Below are 18515 nucleotides of genomic sequence, written 5' to 3' on the forward strand. Positions count from 1 at the left end.
AATGTCTCAGGGCTAACTGGCTGAGCTAGGGGTGGGATTCTGGAACTGGGATGCTCCTGCAATTCGGAAGTGGTTGCCTGCCTCTGTCCAGCCGCACCTTAGTGTAGTACACCGACCCAGGAGACCAGGTCACTGTACGGTAAAGCTTTTGGTGAACTTGGTTCAAGTGGCCATCTCAAAAGAAATAAGGGAAGGGAAAAAAGAGAACAGAAAAAAGACCTGCACTGTAAAGCATAATACTGGAGTAGATTTATTATCACTACCCCAAATTCCAGAGCGATACAAGGAGCACGCAGTTAAAACTCCCCTGGCGTCCCTGGGGGTTTTACAACAGCGGTTTAGTCCACAATTTAAGGCAAACATACTAACGCATCTGCTTCTCAATTCAGAGATCATACTTATAAAGCTTACATAAAGTCTGGCCCAAAACTTCTAAGTTCTTTAATTCAAAGTAAGTCTCATTAAGATGCTTTACACGGATACATAAAAGAACACAGAATGTCTTTTTAAAAAAAAAAAAAAGTAAAATCCAGAAAGGCCTTTATCTTGTGTGAACAACGTACTCTGAGGATGTTAAAATCGGACAAGTGATTCATAGGTAAATAAGGCCGGCAGCCATAAAGTCGCCACGTAGGAAATAAACACGCAGTTAAGACAGGCTACTTAAAGAAAGAAGGTTGAACTTTGGGCTTCTTGGACGGTCACGCTCCAGCGGGGTGGCAGTGAGCCCTGCAGCTCCACTGTCTCTCAGAAGAAGAGCCAACGCACCGTGCCCGCTGTCTGTTGTTCCCAGTGAGCTCAGATGCTGGACATCATCAGAAAACAAACCAGATTTGAAGGCAGCCCTTTTCAACGGAAAGTGAGTGTGGCCTATGTGTCTCCATTTAAAACAGTGAGGCAGTTCTGCAGCAGCTGGAGGTTGCCCTAGAAAAGCGGAAACAAAATTAATCGTGAGCCTCTGTAGCCCTGACAGCTTGAAAGAGTTGTTGTCAGGAACCACTGGGCCTGGCCCCTTGATACCCTTTGACAAGGGTCCTATACGACTTCTGATGCCAGGCGTGGTGGCGCACACCTTTAATCCCTATACTTGGGAGGCAGAAGCAAGCAGATCACTGTGAGTTTGAGGCCAGCCTGGTCTACAAAGGGAGTCCAGGACAGCCAAGGCTACACATAGAAACCCCATCTTGAAAAACCAAACCAACCAACTAACCAACCAAACAAACAAACAAAAAACCCTGTCTCCAAAGACTTCTGTGTCCAGGGTCAAGTAGTGAACTGACTTCTGATTGTATGAGAGGCGATTAAACTCGTATTTTAAAATAAAAACACTAACATTGCAGGCAAAAGTATTCTACGGAATTCATGTGCAGGTAGCCATCTGTAGAACATCTGACCTAGCTTTAAAGTTTAAGAGGTGTACGTGAAAGGGACAACAAGGTACGCACGCCTTCAATCCTAGCATTTGGGAGGTAGAGGCAGGTAGAGCTATGTGAGTTCTGGACAGCCAGGAGGAGGGAGAGAGAGAGAGAGAGAGAGAGAGAGAGAGAGAGAGAGAGAGAGACAGACAGACAGACACACACACACACACACACACACACACACCCTGTCTCAACTCTCCCACACCCACTGGGGTGGGCTGAATAACAATGACCACCAAAGACTCATAGTTGACTAGTTAGGAACAGCACTAGGAGGCGTGGCCTTGTCGGAGGGACCACTTCCCTGGGGATGGGCTTTGGGGTTTCAAATGCCCAAGCCAGGCCCAGTGGCTCTCTCTCTCTCTTTTCCTGCAGTCTGCTGATTCAGAGGTAGAACTCTCAGGCGCCTCTCCCGCGCCATGACTGCCTGCATGCAGCAATGCCTCCCACCTGTATAGGAGACCCAATTAAACGTTTTCCTCTACCAGAGCTGCCATGATCACGGTTCTTCACAGCAAGAGAAACCCTAGCCAGCCACCATCTGGCATTACAGATGCTCCCACCACATTCTGCTTTTTATCTGGGTTGCAGGCCCTGAACTCAGGTCATCAGGCTTGTGAAGCAAGTGCTTTTATCTGTTGAGTCTTCCCTGCCTCCCACCCACTACACCTCAGGTCTGAAATGGCAAAGCTTTGTTATGTGGCCCAGCATGGCCTCAAACTGACAATCTCCTGCCTCATACTCCCAGGGGCTATAAACCTCTACATGCAGTGAAAAGTTTACTCTTATAGTGCAATGCCATATGCCTTAGTCACTGTTCTAATTCTGTGAAGACACCGTACCCAAGGCATCTCTCTCTTTCCTTTTGGTTTTTCAAGACAGGCTTTCTCATTGTGGCCTTGGCTGTCCTAGAACTTGCTCTGGAGACCAGGTTGGGCTCTTCTGTCTGCTGCTGGGATTACAGGGGTGTACCACCATACCATGTTCAAGGCACCTCTTGTAAAAGGAAGCATTATAATTGGGGGCTTGCTTATAGTTTCAGAGGGTAGCTCACTATCACGGTGGGGAACATGGCAGCAGGCAGGCAGTCTCTGAGACTTACCATCCTGATCCACAGGCAGAGAGAGTCTAGGACTGGCTTGGGTGTTTGGAACATCAAGTCCAGCCCCAGTGAGAAGGCAAAGCTCCTAATCTTTCCAGTCCCAGAGTTCTACTCTCTAATAGGGATGCTTTCAATTATATGAGCCTATGGGGTCTTTTGTTTTGTTTTTGTTTTTTCAAGACAGGGATTCTCTGTGTAGCCCTGGCTGTCCTGGAACTGACTCAGTAGACCAGGCTAGCCTTGAATTCAGAGATGGACCTGCCACCTGGGTGCTGGGATTAATGGAGTGCACCACCACCACCTGCAATGGGGCCATTCTTTTTTTTTTTTTAAAGATTTATTTATTTATTATGTATACAATGTTCTGACTGCTTATGTGTCTGCTGGCCAGAAGAGGGCACTAGATCTCATTGTAGATGCTTATGAGCTACTATGTGGTTGCTGGGATTTGAAGTCAGGACCTCTGGAAGAGCAGACAGTGCTCTTAACCTCTGAGCCATCTCTCCAGCCCAATAGGGCCATTCTTGCTCAGACCACCCAACACATAATGACGGAGCTGTGCATAGGGGCACATCCTCGTAATCCCGGAACTCAGGACAGAGGACTGCCAAGAGTTAAACCAAGCCGAGGTTACAGAGTAAATTTTAGGAGATTTTGTCTCAAAGGCAAAGAGAGGGAGGGAGAGCAGAAGGAGGAGGAAAGAGAAGGGATCAACATTTGAAGCAGGGCTGTAGCTCAGTGGTAGAATGCTTGCCTAACATATGCAGTATCCTAAAAGAAAAGTGAAGATCAGCATTCGGCAGCTAGCATATTAGTAGTAGATTCAAGCAAATCCATCCACGATTAAAAAAAATTTTTAGTACATGCATGCCTGGTACCTCTAGATGCCAGAAGAGGGCAAATCACATGTGGGTGGCTAGGAATCCAACCCACCCCCTCTACAAGAACAAGTGCTCTTTGCCTGTTGAGCCACTTCTCCAACACACACTGATGGGTTTTAAAAAATAATTATCTTGGGCTGGAGAGATGGCTTAGCAGTTCAGAGCACTGGCTGTTCTTCCAGAGGACCTGGGTTTAATTCCCAGCACCCACACGGCAGCTCACAACTGTCTGTAACTCCAGTTTCAGAGACTCTTGACACCCTCACACAGACATACATGCAGGCAAACACCAATGTACCTGAAATAAAAATAAATAATAGAAAAAATTATTATCTTGCTGGGCTACAGTGTTGTAAACTTTTAATCCCACCACTCTGGAGGCAGAGACAGGTAAATCTCTGTGAGTTGGAGGCCAGCCTGGTTTACAGAACTAGTTCCAGAATAGTTAAGGCAATAGTAAAGAAACCCTGTCTGGGGGGCTGGGGATGACTCTGAGGTTAAGAGCACTGCCTGCTCTTCTAAAGGTCCTGAGTTAAATTCCCAGCAACCACATGGAGGATCATAACCATCTGTAATTATATCTGGTGCCCTCTTCTGGCCTGCAGACACACATGCAGGTAGAACACCATAAACATAATAAATAAATAAATCTAAAAAAAAAGAAAGAAAGAAAGAAAAAGAAACCCTGTCTGGAGAGAAAACCAAAGCCAAAACAACAACCCCCTGCTCTATCGGGACTTGATAGCCTTCTGTTGCTCTCACGGAGTAACAGCCTACCCAGGAATACACCACAATCCATTCACCCACTGAAAAGAAAACTGACTGATTTCATGGCTTTTTTTCTTATGAGACATTTTATTTTTTTTTAAAAAGATAGGTTTTATTTGTGTGTGTGTGTGTCTGAAGTGCATCCTACAGGCATTCACTACCACAACTGGCAAACACCAAGTATATTTTTTAAAACAATATTTTGTATGTGTAAGCATGTATGCGTGTGTGTCTCAGCATGTGTGGAGGTCAGAGAACAACCTCTCAAGTAGAGGCCGAGGCAGAAAGGTCACTGAGTTCAAGGCCAGCCTGGTCTACCCAGTGAGCTCTAGCTGAGCCCAGAGTGAGAAGCTGCCTCAACAACAACAAGTAAACAGCATATTCCCATTCTGTCAGGAGGGGACGTAGCTGAGTGACAGAATGCACTAACTTGTACAGAACCTAGATGCCATCCTAGTACTCGAAACAGCAAAACCCCAAATAAAGGCCAACGAGAGGGCTAATCAAGTAAGAACACTTCCTGCATAGGCCTCGGTCCCTACTTCCATCTGGAAACTATACAAGAGGAGCAGCAAACCCAAAGAGGGTGTCCTGTGACCTCCACACAGTATGCACACATGTGTACACACAGAAGTGTAAAAAAAAAAAAAAAAAAAAAAAAAAAGCATCCAAAGCCAGGCTGTGGTGGCGCACACCTTTAATTCCAGCACTTGGTAGGCAGAGGCGGGCAGATCACTGTGAGTTTGAGGCCAGCCTGGTCTACAAAGCAAGTCTAGGACAGCCAAAGCTACACAGAGAAACCCTGTCTCGAAAAACCAAAACAAAAAACAAAACAACAAAAACAAAAAACAAACAAAAAACCCATCCAAACAAACCGAGGACAGTGTGTCAACCTCCTCTAGGACGTTGGTCAAAGGACTAGCATCTATTATATAACTGGCTTAATTTAAAATTTAAGTATTTAATGGCACTACCTTTGCATGCTTCAGTTCTAGTTCTGCAAGTTCCACTAAATTTTTTCTGAATGCAGCAACTCTTCTTGTCTTAAAATCTATCAGTTCTGAAAATAAAAATAAAGTGATTAGAACGACCCCGTTGTAAGGCTCGCCCTGCGCTGAAAGGCCCGTGGACAACAGTACCTTGCTTTGCAGATTCAGATATTTTTTCAAACTTCTGACAGCACAACTGCTGGGAAGTCTCAGCCTGTAGAACATCTTTGTTCTTTGCTCTCGCCTTGTCCAGTGCTTTATTGGCATTTTCATAGTCCACCAGTGACCTAGACCTTCTGTAGAGGAGGTCCTGAAAGACACAACAGTCAGTGTGCGCTGTGCCCTTCCTGCAGTTAGATGCACACACCACCACCACCAGTAGCAGCGGTGACACTACACAGCAGGAATTTCTAAATACTTTGTTCTGGGGCTTGAACAAGGCCTCATACTTCATCACTAATTATGCCCCCAGTCTCTACATGTTTGTAAAAAATAACAGCTAAATTGAAACAAGTCACACACTTTACAACTCATTTAAAATTTACAACTAGGTTTAATTCCAGTACTCGGGAGGCAGAGACAGGTGGATTGCTGTGAATTTGAGGCCAGCCTGGTCTACACTGGGAGTCCAAGACAGCCAAGGCTGCACAGAGAAACCCTGTCTCGAAAAACAAAAAAACAAAACAACAAAACAAAACAAATAAAATTTACAACTAGGGCAAGGTGTGGTGGTACAGGCCTTTAATCTCAGCACTTGGGAGGCAGAGGCAGATGGATCTCTATGAGTCTAAGGCCAGCCTGGTCTACAAAGTCTAGGACAGTCAGGGTTACACAGAGAAACCCTGTCTCAAAAAACCAAAAATAAACAAACAAAAAACAAATAAATAAATAAATAAAAAATTACAACTCAGGGTTTGTACTTTGTGCACAGAGCTGAATAACCATCTGAACCAACTTTAGTTGCTTTCATGTACCATTCATCTTTTTGCACAGGGTCTACTGCAGAGCCCGCACTAGCCTCATACTCACTTCTCCTGCGCACCTCATCAAGAGCTGGGGTCCCAGCCATGACAGAGACCACACACAGCTTCTTAGTATCCCCTTAAATCAGATCTTCCCAGCCTTCCACCCAATACTCTCTGAAGAAAGACAAAGTTACCTTAGCTGCCTGAGACTCCCTCAAGTAGTACTTCAGCAGGTCGGAAAGCTTGAGGTCCTCGTCAGCAGACACCCGAGCTTCTATTTTCTGAAAAAGGGGGACCTGGGCATTAAATCACCTGTTACGTTCTACTTTAAGTAAAAACACTGGAGAATCTGCGTTTTCTGCCAGTCCTTTGTAATTCCAATAGGAAATGAACAGAAAAATCAAATAACATTAATGAGTTTATGGAACACTTGGCTTTCTTATCCATTTAGCTCCACTACTATGGAATCTACTGCAATGGCGATTGGTAGGTGCTCATCAACAGACGAGGGCATGTGAGGTGAGATGGCAAGGGAAAGTGGGTAGTGGTGGTGGCACACACCTGTAATCCTACACTCAGGAGGCAGAGGCAGGTGGATCTCTGTGAGTTTGGTCTATGGAGCGAATTCTAGGACAGCCAGGGCTACACAGGGAAACCCTGTCCTGAACAGCCACCTACAACAGAGATGAGGACAAAGGCAATGTTGTTTTTGAGGCAGTGTCTCACTATGTAGCCCAGGACAGCCTGAAGGCATGATCCCCCAAGCCCAGCCTCCAAGTGCTGGGATTATGGGCGTGGTCCATCACATCTGGCTCTGATCATTTGGAGGGGGTAGTTTTCAAAACTTATTATTGTGAGAAAAAAAAAAATTATTATTGTGGGGCTGGAGAGATGGCTCAGAGGTTAAGAGCACTGACTGCTCTTCCAGAGGTCCTGACTTTAATTCTCAGCAACCACATGGTGGCTCACAACCACCTATAATGAGATCTGCTGCCTTCTTCTGGCCTAAGGTGTAATGAAGGCAGAGCTCCATATATAAAATAATAAATCTTTAAAACAATTATTATAGCTGGGCATGGTGGTGCACACCTGTAATCCTAGTACTCAAGTGGATTGCTGTGAGCTCGAGGCCAGCCTGGTCTACAAAGTGAGTCCAGGACAGCCAACGCTACACAGAGAAACCCTGTCTTGAAAAACGAAAAAAAGATTTTCAACTTTAACAAAGCAATCAAGATGCATACAAAAACACTGACAAAGTTGAACATCTGGAATAAAGCGTTATAAGCCACACAGAAGCCGTCCTTTTCAGGGAAGCTGGCTAATACGTACATAACCTTTACGACTACTCTATATACGTCTCTGCAAATCTGAAACTAGGCCAGGTGTGCTGGGATTGCGTGTATGCACCAGGCCAGGTGTGCTGGTGCATACACGCAATCCCAGCACTAGAGAGGTGGAGACTGGACTGTCAGTATTCCAAGGTTATCCTCAACTACAAAAAGTTCAAGGCTAGCCTGGGTTATATCTGAAATTACTGTTAAAGTTGTCTATTTTTTTCTTAAAAGGCATGATCACCAAGTAGCTAAAACACAGGTGAAAAACTACCAAGTGTGAGTGAGCTCACAGAGCAACCTGAATGCTCATATTCATTCTAGTAGGAGCAAAATGTTGTAAAATGGGAGCCACATGTGCCACAGTGCTAGTGTGGAAGGTCAGAGGTCAGCCTTTAGAAGTTGGTTCTCAGCTGGGCATAGTGGCACATGTCTTTTAATCCCAGCACTTGGGAGGCAGAGGCAGGTGGATCACTGTGAGTTCAAGGCCAGCCTGGTCTACAAAGTGAGTCCAGGACAGCCAAGGCTACACAGAGAGACCCTGTCTCAAAAAACCAAAAAATGTAGAAGTTGGTTCTCTTCTTCCATCATGTGGGTTCTAAAGGTCAAACTCGGGTCATGACAGCAAAGGCCTTTAGTCCTTGAGCCACCTTCTAATACTTTTTTTTTTTTTTTTTTTTTTTTTAAAGATAGTGGTGCAGTTTGGTCTGGAACTGGAAATCCCCCTGCCTCAGCTTCCTGGGTGCTGGGATTATTGGCATTTGGAACAATTTTTTAAAAATATTACTTTCATTTTGTCTGACAATGCATGTGTGGAAGTCAGGAGGCATCTGCTCTGCCTCACTGTTTTAGGGGAACAATACAAAGTTGTTAATACACGTATGATTCTATGCAGTAGTTCTGTAATTTTAGTATTCACTCTTGTTTTATCAAACAGTTCAGAAACTTTGAGGAAAAACCTGCAAGGGAAAAATACTTTCATTAGTATTTTTGCATCATTTGATTACTTTTTCTACTTTAAATGTTTAGAGACAATGACCCCAAACCACATTGTAAAGGACATTCTTGTTTTGTCACACAGAGCGTCCGATGCCTGTTAACCAAAGACTCCACGCACTTAAAACAATAAACTGCTTATTTAAAATCCCCAGAATCAGCCAGGCGTGGTGGCACACGCCTTTAATCCCAGCACCTGTGAGGCAGAGGCAGGTGGATCACTGTGAGTTCGAGGCCTGCCTGGTCTACAAAGCGGGTCCAGGACAGCCAAGGATACACAGAGAGACCCTGTCTCAAAAAACCAAAAAAGAAAAGAAAAAGAAAAAAGAAAGAGAGAGAGAGAGAGAGAGACACCAGAGTTACAAATAAGAATGTATCTCAACAAAAAGAGGGTGGAGCGGGAGGGGGCCTGGAGTGGGTGGCTTGGCAGTTAAGAGCCCTTGCTACTGTCCCAGAGGACCTGAGCTCTGTTTACAGCATCCATGTCTTGCAGATCACAATTACTGTAACGCCAGCTCCAGGGTATCTGACACACTATTTGACCTCTGAGGGCACCAGCACACAGTTGTCATACACTTACACAGACAAACATATACATACAAATGAAAAGAAATATGTGTGTATATATATAGATTATAAAAGAATATATATACATATATACCTTATTTATTTTTATGTGCCTGCATGTAAGCGTATATAAATTTTAAAATTTAAATGTAGGTATGCCATATCTGTGCAGAAGTATAAACTTAAATATAAATTTAAATATGAGCATGCCATATCTGTGCAGAAGAGAGTGATACATCTCCTGGAACTGAAGTTACAGCTGGTCGTAAGCCACACACAGACACGTTGGGAACCAAGCTGAGCCATTTTTCCAGTTCTAAGATTAATTTTTTCCCTTCTTTTTTGGTTTTATGAGACCGAGTCTTACAATGTGGTCAAGGCCAGCCTAGAATTCAAAATTGTTCTTCCTAGCCTCCTAGGTACTGGGACAAGATGTGTACTACTCTGCCCCCCCATTTTATTTTTGAGACAAGGTGTCTGTCATGTATACCAGACTTGTTTCAGCCTCAATTCCATGATTTCCTGCGGTATACATCCCTAGGACGGACAGACGGACGGACATACAAACATACATGCATACATACATACATACATACATACACACACACACACACACACACACACACACAAAATAAGTAAATGTTAAAAAAAAAAAAAAGTTGTTTAAACTTCAATGTGTCCAGGCACAGGGGAAGATGCCTATAATCCCATCACTCTGGGAGGCAGAGGCAGCTGGACCTCTGTGAATTCAAGGGCAGCCTGGTGTACAAAGTGTGTCCAGGACAGCCAAAGTTACACAGAGACCCTGTTGAAAACCAAACAAAAAACCAAACAGAAACAAAAACAAAAAAATTTTTTTTTTAATTTCAAAATGAGCACTAGGAATTGTGGCGCATGCCTGCAAATCCTAGCATTCAGCAGTCAGGTAGCAGAGGCAGGAGAGTCCAGAGACCACAGTCACTCTTGGCTATACAGTAAGTTTGAAGCTTGTATGTATGGGCTACATGGGACTTTGTGACAAAGTATGGGGGAGTTTGGGGGGCACTGAGTATTTAGCTCAGTGGCAGACTACTTTTTTTGTTTGTTTTTGTTTTTTGAGACAGGGTTTCTCTGTCTCTGTTTCTCTTAGACTCACTTTGTAGACCAGGTTGGCCTCAAACTCACAGCAATCCACCTGCCTCGACTGCTGGGATTAAAGGTGTGAGCCACCATGCCTGGCATGGTTTGGTCCCAGGACTTGAGGGGAGGGGAAACCAAGACATTAAAAAAAGTTTAGTTTGACTTCCAATTAAACACAGAGCAAATTTGTGAAGCGTCCAATATTTATTGATTGATTGATTGATTGATTGATAGTGTCTCACTATGTAGCCATGGCTGGCCTAAGAACTAATTATGTAGACCAGGCTAGCCTCAAATTCACTGATACCTGCCTGGCTCTGTTTCCTAGGTGCTGGGATTAAAGGATGCACTACCATGCCCAGCCCGAAATGTTGGAAATTTTAAAATAATAATTAAAAATGAGAAGTGAAAAAAGAAACCAGCCATTTTATTATAATAAAAATCCAAGGTTATCAAAAATGGTCTAATTAAGTAAACTACAAGCACTATTTCCTTCTCTGCCAGCAAAGCCTTTCCTCTGCTTTACTTATAAAGAGCTTAACTATAATCCTTACTTGCATATATCTGTAGAGTCCTGAGTTCCTAAAGCATATAACGAAGACCCAATTCTATTGTAATCATCAGCAGCACCTATGGAGAAAGTTCAAGAATTAAAAAGCAAGTCTTAATAACATACTACTCTGTTGATTGAAAAGTATTTACCGATGACCAATCTGCACAATGTAACATAAGCCACCCAGTAAGGGAAATGATGCAAGCAACTGTAGTGCAATATGACGGATCTGTCAGACACACAAAAACTGCTTTAGGAGCAGATGTATGTAATGTCACCTAAGCTGAGAAGACTATGAAACTACAGAGTGAGGTGAAGACTGCAGGATGAGCAAATCTTTACCAGGTGAGCACACACTGACTAAAGGAAACAAGAGCAGGGGGGGGGGAAGTGACAGGAATGAGGAGACACAGGCAGAGGGCAGGTGGGACTCAGTACTGTTGGGAACAAAGGGAGACAATGAACTGAGGACAGAAAAACTGTAAGCATTTTGGAGGTCAAGGTCTTGCAAACCAGGAGTTTGGTTTAGTGGGATAGACAATCACTAAATATTTAAGTCATAAGGTGCTAAACTCAACCTAATAAGGATCTTACAGCCTTCCAGGCCTCCAGTAAAAGCTGCTATCTACAGTCTAAAAGTGGAAAGACAGAAAAGGCAGAGTGACCAGCCAAGAGACTTACAATAATCTGGTAATAAATCCTAGCGAAGCTAAGTCACTGAGGAGGTCTGATGGGTACGAACTAGAACAAGAGACTTGAGACACACACACAAATGACAGCTCCTTTATTCACAGATACTACAGGGCAAAGGACTCAACAGATTTACCCACAGCCGCTCACTCACTGAGGGGGGATTAAAGTAAGTGCTGCTTTAGTTCAGAGTAAGAGGCATACATGCAATGCGGCCTCACCCTCATGACCTCGGTTATGTCTTAGCAGCCTCATGTGGAAATGAGGTTAACAGTGGTACCCTCCTCATGCTTATGTAGAAAATCAGTTATTATATATTACAAAATGTCTGGAATATAAATTACATACAGGAACACAGCACAAAGTAATGACCACATATTAGCTAGTAATAAATAATAACTTGGCTGTCTGGGAATAAAGTAACAGTATTTTAACTAGTGGTTTTTTCTTTCTTTTTAAAGATTTATTAATTAATTTATTTATTTATACAGTGCTCTGCCTGCATGTACACCTGCATACCAGCAAAGGGCATCAGATCACATTATATATGGTTGTGAGCCTCCATGTGGTTGCTGGGAATTGAACTCAGGACTTCTGGAAGAACAGTCAGTGCTCTTATCCTCTGAGCCATCTCTCCAGCCCCCTACTGTTTGTTTCTTAACAAGACCAAAACCCTTATACTTATGCTGCACAAATTACTTTAAACTGATAAGCACTTGACTATTATTGTTATTTAAATTAGACTTATCCTATCTTTTTATAGTTTAAAAATATTTTAAGTTATGTGTGTCTGTATATGGGTTTTTGGTTTTTGTTTTGTGTGTTTGTGTGTGTGTGTGTGTGTGTGTGTGTGTGTGTGTGTGTGTGTGTGTGTGCGCGCGCGCGCGCGCCGAAGTCCTTGGGGGCCAAAAGAGGACAGTTGTGAAATCCCCTGGAACTGGAGTTACAGGCGGTTGTGAGCTGTCCAACATGGGTGCTGGGAATCAAACTTAGGGCCTCTGGAAGAACAAGTGCTCTTAGCCACTGAGGCATCTCTCCATATATTACATTTTGAATAAATTTGGTATGGTAATACATATCTGTAATTCCAGAATTTAACACGAGGTGGCCCACGGCTCACTGACAACCCTCCTGCCATATACAAGGCATATTCCATGACCAGGCCCATTTTATTTTGTGATTATCAACTAGGAACATACATATCGTTTTTCTTTAAGTACCATCTATTTGCCAAATGAATAGGAATCACCAATATTTTCTTCAATTTATCCTTCCCCCCCATCCCTTCCATTTTCTTTTTCTTCCTTAGAAATGTACTTACTTAAACTTCATTATTATTTGGAGTGTTTGATGTGTGAGTTTGTGCACAGGCATGTCACAGCATGAGGCTACAGGACTACACTATTGAGTTGATTCTCTTCTTCCAACTTTATATGGATTTTTCCAGAATGGAACTGAAGTCATCATGCTTGTGCAGCAAGCCACTGAGCCATCTCATCTTGCTTGCTACATAGCCCAGGCTGGCCCCTAAGTAATGGAATTGCTAGTTATACAAACAAAACCAGCAGACGCATCTTAAAAAGGTCTTGGGAAGCCAAGCATGATGGCGAATGCCTTTAATCTCAGCACTTGGGAGGCAGAGGGAGGTGGATCCGAGTTTGAGACCAACCTGGTCTACAAAGTGAGCTTCAGAACAGCCAGGGCTGCACAGACAAACCCTGTCTGAAAAACCGAAAAGAAGGAAAAAAAAAAAAAAAAGGAGAGAGGGGTCTTTGGGACAGTTGAGGCAGGAAGCCTCACAGTTCAAGGCCAAACAAAACTAAAACAGGTGGGGTGGGTGGGCAGGGGGGTGGGGCCTAGGACTGGAGCTCAACTGGGAGGGTGTGTTTTTCACATTCACAAAGTGCTGGGTTTGACGGCCAGCACTACATAAAAACTGGATACAGTGCATATCTATAATCAAAACACAGGCAGGAGGGTCAGAGGCTCTAGGCCATTTTTGGTTACATAATGACTTCTTTTTTGGTTTTTGGTTTTGTGTTGTGTTGTTAGAAGCTAGAGCCTCTCTGCACAGCCCTGGCTGTCTTAGAACCCTGCAGACCAGGCTGGCCTCAGACTCAGAGACCCGCTGCCTCCGCCTCCTAGTGCTGGGGTTAAAGGCATGCGCCACCACTGCCTGACTTCCTGACTTCAAGAAGAGCTTGGGATGCATTCTGTCCCAAAGAGGACACATGAAGGGCCTGAGTGTTACAGGCCACAATTAACCACTGTTCTACTCTCGGACTTTCCTAAACTGTAGGTAATGTTCACACTTATTTGAATTAGAACATAAGTTTGAGGGTAGAGAGAAGACACACTGGCTAAGAGTGTCTGCCATTCCCATGAAGGGCCCGGGTTTGGTTCCCAGCACTTTCTTCGGCTTGCTCACAGCCACCTAACTGCAGTTCCAGACCATTGGATGCCCTCTTCTGGCTTCCACGGTGCACATACATAAACTGAGGTGCATACACACATGCACATAAAACAATATATTTGGGGGTGAAGGGTTGAGGCAGGGTTTCCCTACAGACCCCTGGCTGTCCTGACCTTGAACTCACAGAGATCTGTCTTCCTCTGCCTTCTGAGTGCTGGGATTAAAGACACGCAGTAGCATTATGCCTAGCAAAGCAAACAAACATTTAAAATAAAACAACAACAACAAAAAAGTTTCACCACAGAAGTCTTACTTTTGTGAGATCTTGTCATTCTGTCAGATTTAGCAGATGCATCCTTAACTCGGTTATGATATTCTAAAAGGAATGTTCGTTCATGTTCAAAGAAGTCGTCTACATCCTGCGGGATACAAAAAGTACCATTTAACCATCAATTCAAACATATCAATATCAGTTGTCGTTACCATAAAAATGGGTATCAACATATCTAACTTGCAGGGTTATAGTGAAGACTGTAAGTACAAATTAATATATTACACGTTACATATATCCATTGATACCAAAGTCATAACTAACTGTGGCTTACATCTACTAGATAAGAAAAATGTTAACTCTCAATGCACAGCAGTATTGGGAGGAGGCAGACTGAGTCGTTGCTGCAGTAGTCAGTACCTGGACAGTCAACACAAGCTCAGAGTGTAAGCAAATAGCACACACAAGTTTTCCCGTAGCCATAAGAGCAGGCAGTAACAATGAAATAGAAGCACTATCTATCTTAATGTTTACTGATATTATAACATTTACTGGAAAAGATGTCAAGTAAGTAAATTCTCATACCATTTTAAAAATAGCATTAAGAAAAAAATAGTTACTATTTAGTAACTGACTATTAAAATATTTTTACTCGGGCTGGAGAGACGGCTCAGCGGTTAAGAGTACTGGCTGCTCTTCCAGAGGTCCTGAGCTCAATTCCCAGCAACCACGTGGTGGCTCACAATCATCTGTAATACGATCCAATACCCTCTTCTTCTGGTATGCATGCATGAAGACAGTGTACTCGTAGACATAAAACAAATACATTTTAGAAAAAATATTTCTATTAATATTTCATTCATCTTTCCCACAATCCTGAGAACCAGATATTATTTCATTTATAAAATGGAGAAACAGATTTAAAGAAGACAGCTTTCCCCAAGATCACACATTTATTCAAAGACACTACGAAAACCTCAGCTGAGATCCACCTACACCCAACCCTAGGTCTGCCCCAGTATTTGCAAGCACGAGCAAATGCATGGAGGTGGCCCATGCTCTAGCTGTGGCCCCTGCATCCTGAAGGCCCCATGCACATGTGATTTAATATCCATTCTACACAGACATTTCTCCTTTTCTCTCTCTTCTACCCAGATGCCTCATGGTCAGATCCCCAGAACATCCATGGAATACATAGGGTAGCCAGGTATGGCGGCACACACCTTTAATCTCAGGATTTAAGAGGCACAAGCAGGTGGATAGTGTGAATTCCAGGCCAAACAGGGCCATATTGTAAGACCCTATCTACAAAACAAAAAGTATTTATTACCACTAAGGCTGCTTATCAAGTATAAACTTTACCTTTACTCCCGAAACAATTACTCCATCCGCTGACTTAACCATGTTTTTAAAGAAATCCTCGAGTTTTTCTTTTTTATTTTTTCCTCGCACACTCAACTGAAAGAAAGGCAGTAAAAAGACAAACAAAATACATAAGTGGAAGTTTACTACAGGACTTGCTTTAAACAGAGGTACAGTGGAGTACAACACATCATCATGATTCAGCTGTAGCTCTGAAACACGTTAGGCACATTTCTGATTCCCTTTACGCTGAACAGGACCTTTCATCTTCTGTTAGGATCATCAACTCAAAGTGCAAGGGAGACAAAGAAAACTTTAAGCAGCGTGAAGGTTACTAGGGAAAAACTGTCTAACAGAAATCCCAATATCAAACACAAGAAGCCCTCTTTTGTCTGTGGGCCAGGATGTCTAAGAGAATCCCAGAATAAACAGTATACCTTTGTTGCTCTTGGTTACCCATCCCCCCACAGGTGGGAGGAAGTCTGTACTGCTAAACACATCATGTACTTAACAAACACAGCCCAGAGACTTCTGAGCTGGCACTGACCTGAACAATCCCTCCCTGAGGACGAGCTTTCACGGTACCAGAAGGTGACATGTAAGCTTACAAAGGAGGGAGACAACCAACAGCCTACCTAGCTATGATGCGTATGAACCAAATCAGCAACCAGCATGTCGTGATAACCGTACAGGGGCAGTAGTGGCACACATACTTGGTGGTACCCAACAACTCTCTAGTTGAACTTAAGACCCACTCAACAAGAGAGATGTTATGCCTGGTATTAAAAACCAAGCTAATGCCAGGAGTGGTGGCACATGCCTTTAATCCCAGCACTCAGAAGGCAGAGGCAGGTGGATCTCTGTGAGTTCCAGGCCGGTCTGGTCTACAGAATGAGTCCAGGACAGCCAAGGCTACACAGAGAGACCCTGTCTCAACCAACAACAAAAGGTTTGGGTTTGAGTCTGGCTCTGATGGTGCATGCCTGTGATTTTAAGTACTAAGTAAGTAAACAAAGGCAGTGTTGAGAGTTTGAGGCTTGCCTGAAATACAGACTAAAATGTGGGGTATGGTGGGAGGTGGAGTTTTGGGGCTAGGGATGTAGCTTAGTTCACAGAAGCTAAATAAATCTCTGAGTTCTACCCCTAGCAGCACATTCAACTGAGCACGGCAATAGATGTCTATAATCCCAGCACTCTTTTTTTTTTTTTTTTAAAGATTTATTTTTTATTATGTATACAGTATGCATCAGATCACATTATAGATGGTTGTGAGCCACCATGTGGTTGCTGGGAATTGAACTCAGGACTTATGGAAGGGCAGTCAGTGCTCTTAACCACTGAGCCATCTCTACAGCCCATATCCCAGCACTCTGGAGGGAAAGAGGACCATACGGTCTATGTCATCCAGGGCTGTGTGGAGCTTGAGGCCAACCTGGGATACCTCAGTCTCTGTCTCAGAGAAACAAAACAAGTTTTTAATTTCAGGCTTTTGGATTATGAAAATTCAATTTCTAATTTGGTTTTACTGATCCATTCTAGTTCTACTGAAACTCTGCCTCCCCACTGAAATGTGGCCCTTCACACTGCCTGGAGAAGGCAAAGCATGCGGACCAGTGAGATGGCTGATAGGTACAGGTGCCTGCTGTAAAGATAGCTAACTTTACAAAATAAAAGAAAGTCCAAAAGCCTTTTTTTTTTTTTTTGGTTTTTCGAGACAGGGTTTCTCTGTGTAGCCTTGGCCATCATGGACTGCCTTTGTAGACCAGGCTGGCCTCGAACTCACAGTGATCCGCCTGCCGCTGCCTCCCGAGTGCTGGGATTAAAGGCGTGCGCCACCAAAAGCCTATTTAAAAGAAAAAAAAAGCAAAAAAGCTGGGCATGGCTGTGTATGCCTTTAATCCCAGCACTCGGGAGGCAAAGGCAGGTGGATCTCTGTGAGTTGAGGCCATCCTGGTCTACAAAGTGAGTCTAGGACAGCCCCAGAGCTGTTACACAGAGAAATCCTGTCTCGAAGAATCAAAAAAAGAAATAAAAGTATTCTGAAAAAGGCCTTTGACCCTCTCTGCGACTATAAAACTCCTGGTAGTGGCTATCCAGCCCAAGGCAGGGCCCATGCAGGCTAGTGATAGCTCCCCGCCCTGCCAAACCCTTACAGAAAATGACAAAGAGCAGAAACAACGTCCACCACTGCTTTCATTAGTCTGACACTTACATCTTGATTATATTCCAAGAAGACGTGGAAATTTAAATCTTTTCTCAAAATAGGATGTGCTGCCACACGACACAGGAACACTTCATGCATTGCAACTGTCTTCTTGAAAATTGCCAGATATTCACTAGAAACAACACAAAATTAAGAGTAAACAATGGCACCAACAAGAAAGTCATTCTAGCGATTATTCTCTGGAGCATTCTAAATATAAAACTAGGACTGCAAAGACATAATTCACATCAGCAAAGCTTTTAGTTGAACTGTTTAGTAAAAATACAAAATTCATTTCTAAGAAAGCCTCATGCTATTTTAGTATTTATTGTATCTGAATGTTAATATCTCAAGTCTTACAAACGTTTCTATTATGCAAGTTGATGTTAGGTCACTATTGGGTATTTTTTTTTTTAACTATAGAGTCATTATTTGATACAATCTTAACAACTCAATGTTTATATAATTATAGCCTTTAGACACCTAATCACACACACACAAATCCAAATCTCATTAATCATATTTTCAGTGTTAATAATTATTTTCACCTATATATAAAACCACAGAGTAACTATTTATGACAGTATATTGAAGAAATGTGTTTAAGGTATATTGTCAATGAACCCCAGCAACAACAGAGCAGCACACAACAGCTTTGTTATGTGTGTGTGGTGCTGGTGGTAGGACCACTCAAGGAAAAGCCCAATACTCTTCTTTCAACTTCGTGCAGGAAGTGTTAAGCTTTACGTACCAGCACACCAGCAGGCTCAGTGTTGGGAGCAGTTTGACCTCTGAGAGAGTAGGCATTCAGTGAAGACAAAAAAGAAGGGTGCAGAGGATGGAGGTGGCAGTAGAACAAACCCAAGGCTGTTATCCAACCCCTAACC

General features: G+C 43.2%; 1 protein-coding gene across 1 annotated transcript in view; it reads right to left on the reverse strand.

Annotated features, from left to right (window-relative positions):
- Snx6 (sorting nexin 6) overlaps positions 1-18515 on the reverse strand; it is a 40580-nt gene continuing 22065 nt past the window's right edge. The window contains exons 6-14 of the mRNA XM_051146159.1: positions 17638-17761; positions 15426-15521; positions 14106-14211; positions 10691-10766; positions 8374-8413; positions 6318-6404; positions 5309-5468; positions 5144-5229; positions 1-924 (exon numbers count right to left, since the gene is read on the reverse strand). Coding sequence (XP_051002116.1) covers positions 871-924; positions 5144-5229; positions 5309-5468; positions 6318-6404; positions 8374-8413; positions 10691-10766; positions 14106-14211; positions 15426-15521; positions 17638-17761 — 829 coding nt within the window. The 3' untranslated portion in view covers positions 1-870. The remainder of the gene's footprint in view (positions 925-5143; positions 5230-5308; positions 5469-6317; positions 6405-8373; positions 8414-10690; positions 10767-14105; positions 14212-15425; positions 15522-17637; positions 17762-18515) is intronic.

This window comes from Acomys russatus, chromosome 1 (genome assembly GCF_903995435.1).
Source record: "Acomys russatus chromosome 1, mAcoRus1.1, whole genome shotgun sequence".
NCBI classification, from domain to species: Eukaryota; Metazoa; Chordata; class Mammalia; order Rodentia; family Muridae; genus Acomys; species Acomys russatus.